At 37.4% G+C, this 14,880-nt stretch overlaps 1 protein-coding gene across 5 annotated transcripts in view; it reads left to right on the top strand.

The window, feature by feature from the left end:
- The first annotated feature begins 215 nt into the window (after window positions 1-215).
- The window catches only part of SENP1 (SUMO specific peptidase 1), a 35,369-nt gene continuing 20,704 nt past the window's right edge, over window positions 216-14,880 (top strand). For 3 of the 5 annotated variants that reach the window (XR_014491762.1, XM_083356687.1, XM_083356684.1), the window contains exons 1-13: window positions 216-1,640; window positions 3,445-3,497; window positions 4,570-4,700; window positions 5,492-5,576; window positions 6,459-6,618; window positions 8,787-8,950; window positions 9,391-9,490; window positions 9,580-9,827; window positions 10,069-10,123; window positions 11,370-11,408; window positions 12,822-12,906; window positions 13,720-13,860; window positions 14,388-14,519. Coding sequence is in view for 4 of the 5 variants with exons in the window: in XM_083356687.1 (XP_083212813.1) it covers window positions 3,491-3,497; window positions 4,570-4,700; window positions 5,492-5,576; window positions 6,459-6,618; window positions 8,787-8,950; window positions 9,391-9,490; window positions 9,580-9,827; window positions 10,069-10,123; window positions 11,370-11,408; window positions 12,822-12,906; window positions 13,720-13,860; window positions 14,388-14,519 (1,347 nt within the window). In the remaining variant the exon portion in view is untranslated. The remainder of the gene's footprint in view (window positions 1,641-3,444; window positions 3,498-4,569; window positions 4,701-5,491; window positions 5,577-6,458; window positions 6,619-8,786; window positions 8,951-9,390; window positions 9,491-9,579; window positions 9,828-10,068; window positions 10,124-11,369; window positions 11,409-12,821; window positions 12,907-13,719; window positions 13,861-14,387; window positions 14,520-14,880) is intronic. The other 2 variants (XM_083356685.1, XM_083356686.1) reach the window with 2 other exon arrangements.

Below are 14,880 nucleotides of genomic sequence, written 5' to 3'. Positions count from 1 at the left end.
AAATAAATAAAACAGTCGTATGTATGCCAAGTGTAATAAAAAAATTAAATGCAGTTATTAAAAGATGCATTCCTCAACTAATGTACATTGTCACTTTTGCTATAAAAATGCATTTACTTACCATTCTCAGCTTTTCACTCAACAAATGCCCCAGAAGAGACAGTATTACTAATTTATTGTTCACCACAGTGATGAACACACACATATGCAATTCGAACCTGTTTATGCTTGCTCAGAAATGTTTCATTATGGATACACCTCGTTTCAGAATGTAACTGTGGACGGCTTTCACAGCAGTTCATGAATATCATTCTAAAAAGTCCATTTAAAACATCTCTGAGACAAAGCAACTGACTGTAAGATAGCTTTAATCCCAATCACGACCAAACCTTCTCTCAAATGTTCTGCTCTATGCCCAAGGGCAGCAATTCTTTGCCTGTTTCCAGATGCTCCGAGCTGCAACTTCCGAAATCTCAGAACCATTCATTGGCCACGTTGGCTAAGATCGGGGCCGATGGCCCAAGTCATCTGAAACACACCCGGGCGTGTACCCTGGGAACACACTTTACCGAGCTTGCTGAACCCACTGCCCGACATTATTGTGGCAGCACAATAAGAATTCCCTGAACATCTCTATCAAAAATTAAGAGTTGCTGCCAAATTGGTCTCCAAGAATCTGTTTTCTAACGAGCCGGGTAAGAGCCCATTGGTATTTCAACGATTCGCTCCATGCATCTAATCCCATCCTTTCGCAATCACAGAAAACCCGCCGTTATTATGGAACGCAACGAGGCATCGACCTTCTATCTAGCAGAAACACGTGGGTTCCAACCAAGCGAACAAGAAAACGCGCACGCGCTTTAAAGGGACTACGCAGCGCCTCCCGCAAGCTGGCGCTCGCGCGTGCGCAGCCCATCCGCCTACCAATTCCGTTCAAGATTCTTTGGCGACGAGGTTTTTTTTTTTCTTCCCCTCCCCCTCCTTCCTTCCCCCTGTTCCCCCGCCCCTTTCCAAGTCTCCACCGTCTCCACCAGTCTTCTAACTCTATTAAGCGGCTGCTTCTTTCCCCGGAAGAGAGGGGTCGAGGGGGCGGGGCAAAGAATACCGGAAAGGTAGTTTCGCTTCCGCCTGCCTCGGGGGGTTCCCGCCTCTTCGAATCCGGTTGGGAGAAAAGAAAGAAAGAAAGAAAGAAAGAATCGCGGGCGGCGGTTTCCGAGAGGGGGGGAACGACGCGGGGTAAAAGGCGGGAACGGTCGGCTTCTGCGTCACGGTCGCTGCTTCAGCTTCCGGCGTGAGGGTGGGGGTCTGGAAGTGTCCCTATGGCAACAGCGCGCCTTGCCACTAGTCTCCCGGGTCCGACGCGCCTCCCTCGAGAGCCCCTTTCTCTGCCGTTCCCGCTCTGCTTCCCTTCCGTCCCTTTGAAGGCCTGGCCTCGTACGGAGTGACTGAAAGAGAAAAGAACGGGCGGGCTCCGGCCGAGTGGAACGGCGAGCGCGGGAGTCTCCTCCGTTTTAACCTCTCCTCCCTTGGGACAGGCCCGGCGGAGTTTGACGGTTGGTCGGGTTGCCTTCGCAAACGCTTCGTATTTCGAGGAGGAGGGGGAGAGGGAGGGCATTTCGAGTCAGAGCCCTGTTCCAAAGGTAGGTAACCTGCGTGTTTGGAACTAAGCTCCCACAAACTCGTACCGTTGTTTGTGTTGCCTGGGGCTGAGGGAAGAAGTTAGATAACAAGTGGCAAGCACGAGATGTGGCAAGCCTGGGGCGGGGAATATCCCCGTAGCTCTTAACAGTGCTGACTGGGGAGGATGGAAGTGATAGTCCAAAAGAAATTTTAACCTCTTCACCCTGTCCCCTAAATTAGCGCCGGCACTCAGAATAAGCTTTGTTACTAAATAAGCCTGAATACTGTAGTGCAATGGTTCTCAGCCCCTGGGGCGCGCGCGGAGGTCTGAGGAAATCGTATGATTTAAATCGGGGGTCTTCAAACTTGGCCCTTTTATGACTCGCGGACTTCAACTCCCAGAATTCCTCAGCCAGCATGCCTGGCTGAAGAATTCTGGGAGTTGAAGTCCACAAGTCATAAAAGAGCCAAGTTTGAAGACCCCTGATTTAAATATTGAGTGATGTCTTGGAGGTCCGTGGCCACAAAAGGTGTTTAAAGGGGGTCTGTGGTGAAGAAAAGGCCGAGAACCACTGCTGTAGTAGGATAAAAGTCTCTCCCATTGGCAGTCATTTTCTCCTCCCAAGTTTATTCCCCTCTGCTCCTGCTTTTGTAGTCTTTGGTAAGAGGAGAGAGTTTACCAATCTGGAATGAGCAGAGCCTATGGCTCCAGGCAGGATCAAGTAGAATATCTCTGACTGGTGACTAAACCTCTAGTGACTAAACCATAGCTTTTCCTGTTTTACATTTGTTTGCCTTTGTGAAAATAGAATAGAGAAATCTGAATGTGGGAGTAAAATAACACACCTAGAATTGTGACTCCTACAGTTTGTCTTCAGTTCTTCGCAAATTCATCATCATGAATTGCAGACCAAATTAAAAGGATAATCACATCCTGAATAACTAGTTCCACTCTAGATTTTTAGTTACATCAAGAAACACATGAAGAGTATGAGATAGATACTCATCTCCTTTATAAAGACAACATCAGTATAAACAAATTGTATTTTGGAGTCGTATCAAAAAAACTTTTTGGCATTGATTTATTATTTAGACTGACACACTTAAGAGGTGGAAGAAATATTCTGTGGTGCAAGCTGGGATGCTGGACTTTATTTTTATTCAAAGAAGGAGAGGAAACAGCTTAAAACTTGTTGCTGTAGCCAATAATAAACTGAAGTTCTGAAAACATCTGTTCAAGACTTGCAACTTGCAACTACATACTTGCATATGTAAAATGACTTTTTGAAGAGAGAAATTTTCTCTTTAAAATTTTTTAAAATCATTTTTAAACTGTATTGATCAAGTTACAAGCCTAATCATAGCTTTCCTCCCAGCATACTGTAATAGGGAAAGTAGAACTTGGGTAAACAGATGAAACATGTACATTTTTTATAATAGCTGTTTTTCCTATTATTAAAATGGTTCACTGATATTATATTTTACCATGATTTCATACAAGAATATGAACTGGCCCTCCCCAACCGGGTATGCTCCAAATGTTTTTGGTAGTCTGAAATAGTTCTTATCAGTATTTGAGAGAATAAATTTGATTCCAGCTTTTAGATGACCGAAATAAATATTGTTTGTAGTGTCATCTCAAGTAGAGTTGGAGAAATGCAAAATGGCAGATCAACCACTTTCAAATCCTAATTATTATATCAGGAGATATTGTGGCATAAGAGATACATATTTCCTTCTACTATGATTTTTAAAAAATGTGACATCTGGTTCATCTGTTTATTTAATGTATAACATTTGCTTTATCTTCCACTCTTTTTTCAGGTTTTTGAAGATTCAGTTAACTTGAGTCAGTTATGTAAAGAGCATAATGATGGGTGAGTATATGCTAAATTAATCCATTTAATTAATTGTCAATTTTAAGTTATTGTTTTAGAATCTACCATTTCAAGAAACCGCTCATTAAAGCAATTGGCAATCATTTTTAGTTAGGTTCAGATTTATTATTTGACATTTAAGAGTTAATGCATTTCTGAACAATTTCTATAACTAATGGTTTTCCTAATGCTGCAGAGTATTTGCTATCCAGGAGAGGAAATACACTATTTTGATTCACTCCAAAGGCCCTAGTTTTTCCTCATTTGTGGTTTCTTTAATGATCATGAATGTACATACAGCATATGCCACAATTAGTAATTGTGATAGATTTGTGAGAACTACCACATAACTATTCATCTCTTGCTGGGTCTGCTTAAAATAATAAGGTTCTGAGGGGAGAACACATGCTTTTTCTTAATTTTGTGCTCTTTTCACCTGTTGGGTTCACATATTCTGTTAGGTTATAATGTGATTTGCTGGGGAGCAGGGGAGGGTTTGTTTCGTGTGAACATAGCCACTGAGTTGTGTAAAGTGCAGTTTATAGTTCAGTGTTATGAGTGAAACCACTCAATTTAGTTCATTCAGCAAAATATGGTTAAAATATATGGCTTAATGGAGCGTGAACTAGTTATATTCAAAGGGTCCTTATATACTCTTATGCTTTTTAAAATAATATTTTAAAATATAGTTCCTTTTTAGAAGCAGCAAGTGCTCATTGAAAGCATGCTCTGATGCTTTTTATGTGTTGCTGACATTAGTGTTGCTTGATTGGTGTTTTCTTCCTTGTATATGTATAATTTTTCTACTTTTTATCTTCTGTTTATTTACCTTTTTCATAAGCCCAAAATTGCAAACATTTAATCTTTTGCTCTCATTATTATACTTGTTACCTTTCCCTGCGTTAAAATTGTGGAGAAATGCTAACACATTGCATGTATTTTGGTGCTGCTTTTTTGTCTTTTCTCTATTGAAGTCTCACATGTATTCTTCACCACTTTCTATTTTGTTATATAGAATCTTATTTTTTTGCTTATTTTTCTTCCTCAAATAATAAACTTTTTTTAATTAAAGATGAAACTACTGACTGTATGAAGATGGATGCTGGGGACTGTATGCAAGCTAATCATACTTCTGTGTTCAAGACTTTTCCTGAGCAACAGAATTTTATTTCAGGCAACCAGCATCCATTGTCTGACAACAAGGTTTGGGAATCAGTTACTTCTGCTTTCTTATCTGTACAGTGATTTTTATAAATCAATATATGTCTGATTAGAAATTAATTTTGAAATTACATTTAATAAAGAAGCTAGAAACTTTTCTATGTCACTCTGGCTATTCAGATCAAGATTTATAAGATTTTAATCCTTTGCTTCTAGATATTCAAGCCTCTGAGATTAGTAAAAATGCTGCAAAATTTATTACAGAATATTTGGTACATGTGCTCCTTGCTTAAACACCAATTGAGATTGGGATTTTCATCACTAAGCAATATGGTCATTAGGTGAAACATGGTGTAACAGCACCCTTTAGCATCACCAATGGCAGGGGCATTGTAACAGGATGGTCATAAATACCATTCCTTCAGCCCTGTTGTAACTGAACAGTGATTGAATAAACAGCCATTACGCAAGTACCTGTCCTTATTAATATGACTCATTATTTTTTGCCTTACAATCATGAATAGTAATAACATTTTGAATTTTATCAGTTTATCAGTTTCTTCTGTTTCCACCTAATAGCTTTCTCTGATTTGCTTTTTCAACTTTGTTAATCTTTAGTACTGAAGTTCTAGAGACTGAAATAACCATGTTGAGATTGTTTTGTACTATTTTTATCTTGTAATCGATTTTCATTATATTTTGTAAATGAATGTTAGAGGGACTAGGAGTTGCGATTACTTTTTAACATGTAATTGTAACTAATGAACTTACTGAAAACATTTTAAATATGGTTCTTTTCTTGACTTTTTTTTATTTTTTGTTTCTCTGCTTAGTTTTTATCAAACAAGTTTAACAGCTTCGCCGGACTGTCCACTTCTCTAACGGGAAATACTCCTTGTAGTTTCACTTACTATACAGGTAAGTCTGGCTGCATTGGCTTCTAAACAGATGGAGATCTGTCAGAAGATTCTAACAGTTAAGTAACAAGGCACATGTGAGCTGGGTTTTCAATATTACTACAATTTATAGTTGAATCTAAAGTGTCCACTAAATAGAGGGGTGGTCTTCATTTAACATGTGGCCTTATTCCTATAATGAGCTAATATAATTTGAAATGTTCTTCATGGTTTATAGAGGGATATTTGCTGGTTGGATGACTTGGTAATTAGAAATATCAGTTTTTAGCAGGAATTTCCATTTACCGTATCCTTGGGTCCTATTCTATTTTCTGAATCTGGCTTCAAATTCAAAGTATGTTCTGTAGTTTGGTCTGAGCTCAGGTTCCTTAAGAAAGGCATTGCTAATTTAGCAGGCATAGTCTTACACTTGTAAAATATATGTATTTTGACTGAATATTCTGATGCATTCACTTGCATATTGAACATTTTTTGTTTTCATTTTTACAATATTGAATATCTTCTGAAAAAAATAGATAGGACCAAGTAAAATTTAGTGTGGCTCAAAAGTTTGGTTGGAAAATTTGGCAGGAATTGATTGTGGACAGTCAAGTTGACTATGCTCACCTCACTGTGACTTTTCTTAAAAGTGTTTTTGTAAACAGATTGAATTGCAACAAATTTACAAGTAAAAAGGTTAATTATTAGCACAAGGCAGTTTGTTTAAACATAAAGAAAGCCAGTTGACTTTTCCCTTCAAAATAAATTTTGGAAAATCTCTTTAAAATATTTGTAATTTCTTCTAAAAATGGGGGGGTGGACATAGAAAACATATTTTTATGTAGTAGGTAATATAAAAGATTATTGGCATCTGATTGACCATTCCTTGCTTGTGCTCTGGCAGAACCCGCAAGATTTGAGAGCTGCCCAGCAACTGGAGTAAGAAGAACATTTGGAACAAGTGCCAATGGTCAGTGGAAGAGTTGCAGCTCCCCTCTTGGCTCTGTTTCACAGAAGCCCAGAGTAAGTCGCAGTGGATATTTCGAAACACGCAAAAATCCAAGGTACATAAATTTTTCTCATTTTTTTGTTATTAACACCTTAATTCTATTTGTTACAGGTTTTTTAATCTTTTAAGAATTATATGAAACATTCTGAAATGTTAACAAAGCTTAGATATGTGGTTACTTAGGAAATAAATGCTGGCAGTTCAATCACCCATGGTAATTGGGACCAAGAACTCCGTTGCTAAGCGATACAGTCATAAGGTGCGATGTCACATGGACACATCAACTTACAATAACAGTTTCAGCATTCACGGTTGTTGTCCTTAGATGAATTCTGTGTAATTGCACCATCTTGCATGATTTCCATTTGTGACCTGTCAGATTCCCCATTGACTTTGCTTGTCGGAAGGCAGCAATGAAGATCACAAATGACAATCTTGATTGCTGGATACTGCATTGTAATTGCAAGCCACTCGCCAAGTGCCTGAATTGTGATCATGTGACTTTGAGGACAGTGTAACAGCCATGAGGGGTACAGTGCTGTCACTTTGAACGATCACTGAGCAAGTGGACATTAAAGAAAGACTACCTGTAATAGTTTTAATTTACTAATTGGTGAAGGGAATGTCCCTTATTCGTAGACATCTGCGAAATAGAGAATATATCACTGGTTCTTTGTGTCATTTGGTAATTTTGATGCAACAGACTTCACATGAAACATCTGTATTTTTTGCCAATTAAAGTCATTGGGACAGGCTTTAATTAGCAGAGAATATTAGTCTGTTTCATTTGAAGTCCACTGCACTGAAGTACAGTAATTTGAAATTTAGCTGTGCAGGTAGTCCTTCACTTACAACAATTTGTTTAGTGGCCAATTACAATGGCACCAAAAAAAGTGATTTATGACCAGTTTTCACACCTATGACCATGTGATCAGTATCTGGGCACTTGGCACATGTATTTATGACAGTTGCGCTGTTCAGGAGTCACCATTTGTAACCTCCTCGGCTGACTTCCAACAAACAAACAGTCAGTGGGAGAAGCCAGATTCACTTAACAACCACATGAGTCACTTAACAATCAAGGTGATTCACTTAACAGTGGTGGCAAAAAGTTCATAAAACGGGATGACTCACTTAACAACTGCCTTGCTTAGCAATGGAAATTTTGGGCTCAATTGTTATAATTGTGGACTACCTGTATAGATATAAAAGCAGCTGCAAATGTCTTAAATGAACTGCATATTAGTGATTTAAAAGTAAAGGGGACTTTTATGCAGCTTTTTTTTAAAAAAAAGTTTGATTTGGTTTACTTCTTGTGAGACTGGCCTAACTTACAAGAAAAGGCTGAATTTTATAAATAGATGCTTTTAGATTTACACGGTTGGGAGGGTTGCATTATAGAACTTATTTACATTTTTTTCCTTTCTAGAAAGACAGCCCAGGTTGTGAAAACCTTAACTTACATGTTCAAGTTAATGGGCTAGATGCCGGATGTGGCATCCCTGGAATATGAGTAATGATATTAGGAATTACCAAACCACAACAGCAAAGCAGGAGGGCCAGAGGTTGAAGACCAAGTAGAGCTTCTGGGAAAGGAAGCTTGAGACTTCCATCCTTCCATCCTATATAGGCTTAACAAAGTTCATTGTACAGTCAGCAGGAGAATAGATGAAGACTATCAAATTCACAGTTTAAAGTGAAGAATATCAAGTCGGAGTTCAGACATAAACCTCACATAAACATTGTGGAAGGACTTGAAATAAGTTCATAGTTGAAAACTCTCAATTATTCTGGAGTTGAAGCAGTTCACCATAGATGAGTGGGTCAGTATTCCCAATTGCAGGAATATTTGGTTGCAAATTATTGCAGCTAAAGAAGTGGTTATTTTTCACAGTATTCTAGTCCACTACTTGAATCCTTTATCTGTTTACTGAGAATGTCTTTATGCCAGTAGAATCCACACAGTGTTAACCTCCAAGAAAGCATTGTTAAACTGTTGTAGTCCGAAACATAGTATCACATCATTTCTTGTTACTGCACATTATTCTAGGTTCATTATGAATTTTTTTCACCATACTATGTTTAAATTGTCTTTTTTAAAGAGAATAATCATGGTTTGCTAGAGTTTCTATTTGAGTTTTTCTAGAATGCAAAGAACCATATTTAAAACTTGAATGTCTTTATAAGCCTAGCTAAAAAAGAATTATCTTTTTTTTCCTGCAGTATGGCTGCAAATTCCTTTGTAGGAAAATCAAACCACCACAGTCACGTTTCTACCTATGAAAAATCCTTTCCAATTAAGTCCGTTGCTAATCAATCATGTCGTCGGAGCTTACTAAGTCCGAAGAAGTCTCAAAGAAGATTCATCAGTACTGTAGAAGAGGTAGGTGTACATACACACACACACACACACACACACACACACACATTCACACACACTCGCAACACAAGATAGATCTGGAATATAAATATACAGATGTGTGAAATACAGCTGTTCATAGACTAACCAATTACCCATAATCCAAATTCCTATTCTCTGTGGAATGCCATATGATTGATAAATAAATTTATGTGGAATCATTCTTATTTATGGACAAGGCCATTTGTACTCTCACATCATTGAGATCATTTTCATCCCTGGTGGTGGGATTTATGGATGCTTGCTTTAGGATTTTAATTTATTCTGCATATTAGATAAACTTATTTTGTCAGTGATAAATTAAACCACTTTTGCATCCTATAAAATATTGTGTTTCTATGTAGACACTCTTATTACCGTACTGTGTACTTTCTGGTAACGTATGGGATTTTTTTTCTTCCCAGGTAGTTCGGGAAGAAGAGAAAGAAATATACAGGCAGTTGATTCAAATGGTTACAGGGAAAAATCTGTCAGCTTCCAAAGCCTCTTCATTATTGTCTCTTCATCTGTGAGTCTCTGAAATATGTCAATTAATCTGATTGTTTACAAGCTTGTTTCCAAAATTTCTGGAAAAACAAAATTTGCTTTTGTTTTCAGGCCCAGGTGTGCAGGTTCCAATAAAAAAAAAGTGAAAGAAACTGAAAACAAATGTATGAAACCTTTTGATGTCTGTGGCCCCTCTCTGGGCAACCAGTCATCCAGTCTTCTCAGGATACAGGAGCAGCATTCTGACAAACCACTACCACAGCCAGTTTGTAGTTTTGCTTCTCACGTTAACTTTGATCTCAAGACCAGTACACCCATACAACAAGCTAATCTAGTAGCATTGGATGTACAGACTGAAGGTAAAAACAACTGATATATATTGAAATATTATGGATTTTATTTCATGGCCCCAAATTCTTGAATTATTATCTCCAGACCATCTGCACTGTTAATTCTCAGATGCAGGTTTGTTGTTTCTTCCAGCCTGGTATCTGAATTAACTGAATAAATCTGAATTCAGTCATGATATGGATTCTGTTTTGGAGAAGATTATTGGTACAGAGTAATGTTAAATCTTGCACCCTGTTTTGTTTGATCTAGGATGTGATTCAGTCATAATGTTAAATGGCAAAGACTTCAGATCTCCAGCTCCAAGGCAAGTGGGCTTTCTGATTTGTAGAAACTACAATTTATTGTTTTGAGGGAAGTAGACTAAAAAAAATGGGTGAAGTAAATTAGTTGAGCTTGGACTGCCAGAATAATTAGAACAAATTTATTAATGTTAATTTTAGAGGGACTTATTCAAAAGATTTTTAAGAGAAAGATAAAGTTCTCCCCGTAATTGTTTTTATTGGGCATTGTTGTAGATTGTGATGTTAAAGAAACTAACTTGATGTTGAACATGATAACGGCAGCACGGTTACTGGTGGGACAATATTGGAAGAAGGATAGTTTGCCCACTGTAGATGAATGGGTGTTTAAAGTTTCGAATCTTGCAGAAATGTCTAAGATTTCTGCTTATCTGAAGGATCATTCACAGGAAAGATATATTTCAGTTTGGAGGAGATGGATAGATTATATTCAAAACAAATATGGGACCAAAAAGTACCATTTAGCTTATGAGTAGATTTTAGTGGGATATTGTTATTGGTACGTTGTTTGTAGTTATGTTAAAAGAGAGTTAAAGCGCATTATGAATTTGGTTAATTCTATATTATGCATAATTTTTATTTAGAATATGATTATTGTAACTATAATCCTGTATTTAGCTCTGGGAAGTGGGTGGGTTTGGGGTGGGAGGGATTTGGGGATATATTGTAAAATTTTGTTTTTGTAAAACTCTTTAATAAAAAAAAATTTAGAGGGACTTTAGCATTATTTCTGATGTTGGGATTGTCCATTTGGCCTTGGTTTACTTTGAATAAAACATGTTACTGCATTAGTAATTAGTGTAAATTTTGTAGTTTTGTGTAATAAACCACAAAGGATTTTCCACCCTCTCTAGACTATTAAAAAGTGCCTCAGACTTTTCTTCAGATTTTCACTGCTTCTCAACTCTGCTGCTGTTTCAGAGTTTTTCTGTAGTCCGTTTGCAGTACCATTTACTGAAGCACTCTGTTTTCCTTGAGGGTTTTTGGATATAGTATCGTTTAAGCAGAAAGTGTGACCTTTTCCCCATTGCTGACTCTGATAAACTTCTGCAATTGATAGAATTTGCTAGTAAACTTTTGGTAGAAACTTTTTTTTGGGTGCCAAGTGCACATTTGGACTTAATTATTTACTGCTCTTGATATTCTCTTCTGCCTTAGTGGTGCAATTGGAATTTTATCTTTTAATAACTTGCTTGTTTTTTTCCCCCTGGAAGAAACATTAATCCTTTTTACTTTCTGCTTCCCTTTTAGTATACCTTTCTTTGAAGCTGAATTGTGGATAAAAGAATTGTAAGAATTTCTAAGAATTTCTAAATCCCTTTCTTAAAGCTAAATTTGCCTTTTTGATTTGAAGAGCCAAATATATAAAGAAGCTCTAGATAGTCTGAATTCCTATTGCTAATAAGGGCAGAAAACTAAGTTCACACGTCTTTGTTGTATCTTACATAGGATCACGTAGGATAGAATATTTGAGAGACTAAAGGATATGAAACTTTAACTTATTTATTTGTGATCTCAAGACTGAAAATATTGTATAGAAATCACTGAGAAATCCCTGGGGGAGAGAGACAGTTAAGTGCAGAAAATGAATGAATAAACAAACAAATAATAAAGTACCTGTGAAATCACTGTTCTGATTAGATGCCAATATTGGAGATCTTTTAGGAGTAAATACAAATCTTTTAAAGTTTTAAAATAGAAAAATATTCAAATCCCAGCACTAAATCTTAGTCTGTACTATTAGATCCTTTCTTATAGATCTTTCAGTTAAATGTGGGCTATATTTGGAGGATAGGTGCCATAATTCGCCCTTCTGATTTTCTGAAGAACTGGAGTGAGGCTATGATATTACTAGAATGAGTGCATTCATTTTTGTCGCTATTTACTTTTCAAGGGGCTAGGATGTTACCTTAAAACCCCCCACATGGCCTTGATCTGACTATTTGCTCTGCATGTTATCATTTGATCTAGGAATTACCAGTGAAATGCAATTGAAGTCCCAATGTGAAATGTGCAAGCTGCAAGCTGCCTATCTTGAATTAAAGGCATGTCTGGGTGTCCAGTATTACTAGAATTAGATCAGCAGACATAACACATTCACCCAGCGGTTCCCATCTTATATAATCATAATCATAAGAGTAAAGTTGGAAGGGACCTTGCAGGTCATCTAGTCCAACCCCCTGCTCAGGCAGGAAACCCTATACCATTTCAGACAAGTGGCTGGCCAGTCTCTTCTTAAAAACTTCCAGTGTTGGAGCATTCACCACTTCTGGAGGCAGGTTGTTCCATTGGTTAGTTGTTCTAACTGTCAGGAAGTTTCTCCTTAGTTCTAGGTTGTTTCTCTCCCTGACTAGTTTCCATCCATTGCTTCTTGTCCTGCCTTCAGGCGCTTTGGAGTATAGCTTAACTCCCTCTTCTTTGTGGCAGCTCCTGAGATATTGGAACACTGCTATCATGCCACCCCAGTCCTTCTCTTCATTAAACTAGACATACCCAATTCCAGCAGTCGTTCCTTGTATGTTTTAGCCTCCAGACCTCTAATCATCTTTTAATCATCTAATCATCTCAAACTAGCCTTCCCATAAGGAAGGAGCAGAAGTTGAAAGAAATAATAAGATAGGCATAAGTAAAAGTGTGCAAAAAGGAATTTTCATGGCTGGTGGTTCTGAACATTCAGTTTGTTATCTACAAACTTCCATCTAGAACCAGTGTGTATGACTCCCGAGCCCGTGAGAGATTGCGACATATAGAGGAGCAAAAAGCCTTGGCATTGCAGTTACAGAATCAGGTGAGATAACTCAACATGGTTATTGTTTTTAAAGGCTCATCCAGGTGCCTTCTATCTTTGCTAGGAATGATAATAATTGATGCAACTGAATACATAGTTTTCCCTAATATTGCCATTTGAATCCCTTCCTTTACCTTTAATGCATGCTAGATGACCCATGTCCTGTTTGGTCATTGTTTCAAAGGTATTTACTTCCCTAAATAGAGTAATAGAATGACCACAGGCAAACATAAAAAGCAGTGGAAGCAACATCTGACTTCCTGCTGGCTTCCCCATTGACTGCTTGTGGGGAGTTGGCAGGGAGTGTCAAAAATCACAGTGGCACTGCAGGGCAGCATATCAGTGTTGCTGCAGTGACCACAAGTTTCCCAATACAGTTGGTCTGAAGATCCTTGAAATTTCAATCCCACAGGAGTGATGGATCCCAGATTTTCGATGTGTTCTTTAAGTTGGCCTGTTTGAGGTACTTTGATTCAAAAATTGTTGCCTTATAGTGCACCTTTTCACCCAGTTGAAGGTTATAGACAAATAGAAGAGGCTTATAGATTGAATTGGAAACCAATAAGCTAGATATCAGCAAGCTTGATCATATTTATGAACAGTCACTAGATTTTCCTGTTGTTGATATGGGCTTTAACTTTATATAACCGTAATTCTATATAGGTTTGATGACTGCATCCTTCTGTACATAAATTAATGTAAGAAATCCAGGTAATAAGGTGGGCAACTTGATGAAATTCCTGTCCACAAACATCTGGGATTGACCACTTGATATAATGTTAAGTGTCACTATTTTAATGATGTTCTTTTTAGAGACTGCAGAAAGAGACCTCAGTACCTGAGTCAATAAATTTACATCTTCGAGTTCCTCTTGAAAAGGAAATTCCTGTTACCATTATTCCAGATGATAATAAGATAGTGGAGAGTGAAGATGAATTTCCTGAAATTACAGAGGTTAGCTTTTACATTAATGGTAAAAATCTTGATGCCTTGGTGAAATAAGTACCTGGATAGTAGTTTATAGAAATGAACAACTGTTCTGGCAGAGTTGTTCTTAAACTGTGTCTCTTCATAACACATCTCTGTGATAGTATGCTCTGTAGTGTTTTGAAGTTCTTTATTTCATCAAAAGCTAGATTTGGGGGGTTGGTCTTTTAGCCTAACTTGATATTTCTAGTAGTTTTGTTTCCTTTGTTATATGCATTTCTCCAATGGGGAAAAAAACTTAATTTCAAATCCTTTCTTTTTTAAGTGCAACGTTAAAATATATGGGAGGTAATCAAAACATTTCCAGACTTTTCCAAGAGAAACCTGTTTGTAGAACATAATTCCGTGAAAACTTTTTCAATATATAGTTTTCCTGATCCACAGCATTTTGGGTCTACCCTTCATAATGAAGTTTTTAATTAGGAGTCTGATTTTTCAGTTTGGATTAAAAACTTCAGTGAAACCCAATTCTCTTTCCTATTAACTATTTATAGGAAATGGAGAAAGAAATAAAAAATGTATTACGAAGTGGAAACCAGGATGAAGTGTTGAGTGAAGCCTTCCGATTAACCATCACTCGGAAAGACATTCAGACTCTTAAGCACCTCAACTGGCTCAATGATGAGGTAAATCTTCAGTCTTTTGTTTCAAACCTAATTTTTAAACTCATGAATCTGAGTTATAAAGGCTCTTTGAGCCCATCTTCTACAGGTATCCAGAAGGGCAGCTGTCTAGCCATCATTCAAATACACTCATCACTGCTCTGGATAATTGGCTGTGCTAATTAACTGCTCTATTCATACTGTTGGAATTTTCCCCTTAACATTCAGTTGAAATCTGCTTTTTAAAAATAACATACATCCATTATTCTTTGTTATGTAGTCTAGTGAGATTTGTACAGGTAGTCCTTAAGTTATTCTCATTTGTTCAGTGACCATTTGAAATTACAACCTGAATGAATGCTTCTTGCCCAATCTGCAAAGTTAT

The sequence above is a fragment of the Vipera ursinii genome (genome assembly GCF_947247035.1).
Source record: "Vipera ursinii genome assembly, chromosome: 2".
NCBI lineage: Eukaryota > Metazoa > Chordata > Lepidosauria > Squamata > Viperidae > Vipera > Vipera ursinii.
This window is presented reverse-complemented; position numbering and strand designations above follow the sequence as displayed.